Source organism: Ostrea edulis, chromosome 4, assembly GCF_947568905.1.
Source record: "Ostrea edulis chromosome 4, xbOstEdul1.1, whole genome shotgun sequence".
In the NCBI taxonomy this organism is placed as follows: Eukaryota; Metazoa; Mollusca; class Bivalvia; order Ostreida; family Ostreidae; genus Ostrea; species Ostrea edulis.
Window position 1 is genome coordinate 58,595,025 of NC_079167.1, and position 5,612 is coordinate 58,600,636.

The window sequence follows — 5,612 nt, forward strand, 5'->3', positions numbered from 1 at the left end:
ATTAGCCTAAAGACCAAAAAACATGTAGTCTGCGTTGTAAATACGTTGGTAGATTAGTGTAGTTGTAGTGCTAGATGTACTGTCTTATATGTAGTTTTTGTTATTATTCTCTGTTGATATTGGCCACATTATGTAATTCTTTTCGTTTGTCCTGAAGAAGGGACGGGTCGTCCCAAAAATTTGACAATCTGGTTGTTCGTGTCGTTGGTCATTTTAGTGCTTTGTGTATGTGTGTATATATATATATATAGGTATTATTAACTTGAACCTTACAAATATTATACCTTATCAAATTTAGGAGGCATATTTTCCTTCTATGGGTATCAGCTACTGGGAATTTCAAAAAATCATTTTCGATATTTAGAGTACTTGGTATTCAGTTAGGCTCATAGTTTATATCATAATTCACTGGTATCTGAATTTAATAAATAAATAAATATATATCTATATATATAAATAATATATGCTTTGATATATATATAGGGCTATGGATATATAGAGTATAATTTTTTTTATTAATATCTTAATTAATTTACATATATTAAAATTCAGGGTTAATCGTAGAATAGATTAAAAAAAAAAGTAAATTGATAAAAGCCATACCAAGTTATAGTTCTTTGGAAAATGTGAACCATCACTATGAAAGGCTTGACAAAGTGAGCTTTTCCCAACTGTAGAATCACCTATATGAGAATTAAATAAAAACATTTAGCAATATCATATAGATCTAATTCTTTGCAAATCTTTTTCCTGAGAATTTTTAATTTCACATCTGCCTTTAATTATGAATTCAATAACCGGTAAGTATATTATTACATACCCACAACTACACACTTAGCTCTCAGACATGTAGGCATTTTTGTTGTTTAGGTATTTGCAAATATCCAAAAGAATATGTAAGCTGAGATTTGATTGGATGAAATCATTTTTGTCCAATGGATGGGTGTGTTACAATATATCCGAAAATACGGAAGTGTCAATACTTCAACCACCGCCAATATATTGATATGTAAACAAGATTTAGACGCAGAAATAATTATAAGGACCTCAAAGCTACATTTTTATTAAAGTAACCTCTCAGAGGTAGTTTTAAGGATCCCAAGAAATTTGAGATGCCTTGTTCTTGAAAAAGAGTGACGTGACGTGCATCTAGAGATCGGGGACAGATGATCGGCATCCGTTTGCGTCTTTCCTCATCCGTCGCTAACCACAGGGGAGCGATAGTGAGAGCGGTTGTCAACATGCATAGAAGGTGATAATGAATTTAACGTGTTCTAGAGCTATCTCCTGCAGCGCAGTCTTATGGGCACAAATTCATCAATTTCATTCCATTTTTCTTAGGCCGTTAGTGTACAGGCAAACAGTATGCCTGTAAAGATGCAGAGGACGGGTGACAGAGGGATGGACAATCTGTTGTGCACCTCCTTTCAGGCCATCAATGAGTACAACCAATCTCACTTAGTGTTCGATTTATACATGGCTGTTGTATCTGGGGAAACTCAACTAGTCAGAAATATTTTACTTTCACATCCAGATGTGGATTTCAACATTCTAGTTCAAGGAACAACTGTTTTATCTCTGTCACTCTACAAACGTCACTTTGACATATTTGGATTACTGATGAGACATTGTGAAAAGAGCAGAAAATTGAATTTAAACATTTGCAGCAAAGATCACCTTAACAGGGTTGAACCTCCTGTAATCACAGCGTGTAGAATGCACTTTCTGGAGGGAGTGGTAGCTCTTGTAAATGCTGGAGCAGATATTGATGCAGTGGACAATAATGGCCATACAGCCTTATGGGTTGCATCACGTCAACAAATGCCAGATTTAGTGGAATATCTCATCTCAAATGGTGCTAGTGTAAACAAAACAGATCGTTTTAACTACACTCCTCTTCTCACTGCCTTGACCTACAGAGTTAGTTCAATCATCACAAAGACTCTGATTTTGCATGGAAGCAACTTGGAAGGTCCGAAAGTGTCTCTCATGGCTCAACAAACACCACTTTTCTGGGCAGCAAAGAGCAAGAATAGTGAAATTGTACGCCTGATTTTGTCTGCTGGACTGCCTGCTTCAGAAATCAAGAGTGTTCACCGAGCATTGTTGATGGATGGGGAGCTGGACTCTCAGATTCTCAGCCTGTTGAATTCAGAATATCAGAAACCACCACTGCTGAGACAAATTTGTCGTAGAGTTGTAAGAAATCGTGTCAGCAAGTGTTGCAGAGGAAAAGACTTTATAAAGCATATAAATGTACTACCACTGCCAGTTGTAATGAAACATTATCTAAGCCTAAGATGAGTATAAATGCTAACAGTCTATTTAGAATGTTTTATAGTATACATTTTAAAAAGATATTAAATTTGTATTGATGAATATGCATGCATTAATCTTGCCTTTTGTTTTACATATAGAATGTAGATTTTATCGGGGGATATGTTAAAAATTATGATAAGATATCACAGAAAGAATGAAATTTTAAAGAAAGTTGTCTGTAAATTGAATCTGTGTTATTTTATTTAATTTTTTTTCTGTCTAAAGATTTGTCATGTACATGTAAAATTTAAGCAGTGAAAGGACATCATATTTTACTATGGAGTCAAGCAGAAGAAATGATTCATATTTATGTTAAAGATTTCTTTTATATATGACTGGGAAAGATTGCTTTTTTGTAAATTGTATCTATAGCTTCATTGCTCTAAAATATTTGACTTTTTATAGAGGCCTTCTGAATAGGTCACTTAAATTTATGTATTTTGAAAGTATAGTCAGTCATTGCAACTTTTATTGTTTCATAAATTTGTACCTTAAGCATGAAACTTTATGGATTAATTGACAGTAAATTCAGGGGTCAATCTAATTAAATTCAGACTTGTAGATCCGCTCCTCTATAATAGTATCTTAGAGGAGCACATCTACGAGTATAATTTTAATTAGATTGATTCAGGGGTATTATGAAGGTTTTATGATTCATTAATACTTGATTATCATATATGCTCTCAAGGAGGCAATACTTGGGATGGAGTGGAGGGGGGGGTGTTCATTACACATCTGGCATATTAAACCATTTATACTGAGTGTATCATTGGACAGAGTAAAACTTTGCCAAGCAGGTCCAATGATTTAATGTCTTTGGCACAGATTGTCAGAATGTGTACAATAGTATATATACGACCACAAATTGTAAATTTGCAAGTCTAAATGATAAACTTTATATTGTTGATCTACTTCATAGTGTTAATGTAAGAGGTGTTTTCTGAAAACTGCAAAGCAGTATAAATTGATGTTTTCTATATTTACCATGTATACTGGTATGTTGTGGATGTCATTTGTGTGAGCACACAATTATTTTACAGTACTATTTATGATGATTCTCAATCCTAGTCATTGAATAAAATACTGAAGATATTAATCATGTTAGCATATTGAAAAAGCACTAATAATAATGGTCACAGTAGCATTTGTTTCACAACACAACAATTTTAAAAGTACGTAGGTGATATTTAATTTGTCTAGCATGTGTATTTTTAATTTATAAGATGTAGTTTGTACATTGCATTCATGCTAAAAGGCTAGTAATTATAGTGCAGGTATGAGCATAATGTGTATCTTGCTACACTTTAGATAGAACCTGATACTCTGCTATGTGCATGTCCTTATCTTTTAGACTTGGGTGATTTAATTGCTGACAGGGTCTTACTAATTTATAAAAATATGTTCAGATTTGTGTTATTTGTGATGTTACCGAGACCATGAAATGGCATCTGAAAGTATTACCATACTGAATATGACAGAATGGTTAAGTGTGTCAATATATATACATGTGTTCCGAAATATCAGCTTGTTTTATTTTTTCACTTTGACACTATAAATACTTTTAACACTGAAAGTCAATGAAGTTCAATACTATTTCGATGTACTTAATCTTTAAATACTGATAAAGTTACTATTTTTTGTGTTTCCTCAGTTGAGGTGGTTGCATAGCCACTGATGGTCATCCTAGACAATATATATTTGTACGGACTTATGTGTACAAAAATACCTTTTGCATCTTGCCATACATAAAAATTCAACAAAGAGAAACAACTACATGTATTGGGCAAATGGGAAATTGTATCCATGTCCCATAAAATAATTGAAGTTGGTGCCTCATCAAATATAATTACCAAATTATTAGAGATTACACATTTTTTCCAATTTTTGTTTTGCAATTCCATGTTTTCATTTGTTGTTTTATTTTTGTTGTATCATATCACACAGTAAAGGCTTTAAAGCAAAATGTTTGTGTTTACTTGTTTATGTACTAAAGACAAATACAATATTGAAAATGTTTTCTGGGGATAAACTCGGACGCTCGTCATGTCGCTCAAGTACTGATGAAATGATACAGCCCAAAAAACATGCTGGTTTTGGAGAGGGGAAAAAAATTTGCAAATTAGAAAATAAAATTAGGGTGATGTTACAAATTCTGTTTCAAATAGGATTCAAGTGAGCTAAGATTTTTGTCATTACTGATCTCTGGTTGGTAATAGCAAGCTCTAAAGATGAGGGCAGAGAAAATTGAGTCTGCACATGCCCAATGAATTTCTGGACAGTGTAAAAAAAAATCCTAATGCAATGCACCACAATAGGCCCGATGTACAATGAAATAATCATAGCCAGGGCAAGGCGATTAATGTGTGACATCGCGGTATATGTTTTGACGTCGGTATAACTGAAGCACACGTCGAGTTTCCAAATCAATTCCCAAGTATACCTCGCGCTGTGATGTGAAACCTGGTGACATCCCCATTGCCTTAGAGTTAGTGTAGCAAGGTAAATATGAACAAGGCGAGAATTACCATGCCACTTTATCTTCTACGACAGAGAAATTGTACTTGCATTTATGAAAAGATTAACTTTCAGGTTGAAATCAAAATTAATGATCTTGATCAGCTAAATTGTACTTGCATTTATGAAAAGATTAACTTTAAGGTTGAAATCAAAATTAATTATCTTGATCAGCTCGATAGGCTTGTGAATGGATCTTGATGTATTGTTGCTGATATAAAAAAGATGGGGTCCAACATAGTTTATACCAATATAAAAAAAAAATAGGTCTAACATACAGCAAACTTTAATCTATGTTTACATACAAAATTATATTTCGTTTTTTATGAAAAAGAACTCGCAAATACAAAGCACCATTAAAGAAATAATTATACTGCATTTTCAAAAACTTTCTTCTAAAAGAAAATCATCTGTCGCAAAATTTAGTCCCATCCAAATATTGTATGTAGAACTGTTTTTGGATTTGAAATCATACAGTAATGAGCATAAAATTCATTTATGTGAAAAAATTCTGATACACAGTAAAATTTATAAGACCTGTGCAAGTTGTTGTGCAAATTTATAAAAAAAGGACTTGGGGGGGGGGGGGGGGGGGGGGGGGAACATTTTATAAAGCCAGAAATGATCCTGGATTGATAAAACGTAAATTTCAACAATGAATTGGTAAACAGCAATCTGTATTTACCTACTTCAAAATTTTGACTTGCACTTGTATACATGTATTTAAATTATCAAAATTTAATTCATCAATTTAAAAAATGACCATGAGCGAAGAAAAA

The 5,612-nt window shown here is 33.1% G+C and overlaps 2 protein-coding genes across 2 annotated transcripts in view; one reads left to right on the top strand and one right to left on the bottom strand.

Moving 5' to 3' along the window:
• The window catches only part of LOC125668037 (intraflagellar transport protein 27 homolog), a 9,630-nt gene extending 8,698 nt beyond the window's left edge, over positions 1-932 (bottom strand). The window contains exons 1-2 of the mRNA XM_048901772.2: positions 821-932; positions 604-683 (exon numbers count right to left, since the gene is read on the bottom strand). Coding sequence (XP_048757729.1) covers positions 604-683; positions 821-857 — 117 coding nt within the window. The 5' untranslated portion in view covers positions 858-932. The remainder of the gene's footprint in view (positions 1-603; positions 684-820) is intronic.
• A 29-nt stretch (positions 933-961) lies between these two features.
• Positions 962-4,282, top strand: LOC125668036 (putative ankyrin repeat protein RF_0381). The gene is made up of 2 exons (XM_056163202.1): positions 962-1,252; positions 1,342-4,282. Exon 2 carries the CDS (start codon positions 1,366-1,368, stop codon positions 2,302-2,304), a length of 939 nt encoding a protein of 312 aa, XP_056019177.1. The 5' UTR covers positions 962-1,252; positions 1,342-1,365; the 3' UTR covers positions 2,305-4,282.
• The last annotated feature ends 1,330 nt before the right edge of the window (positions 4,283-5,612 follow it).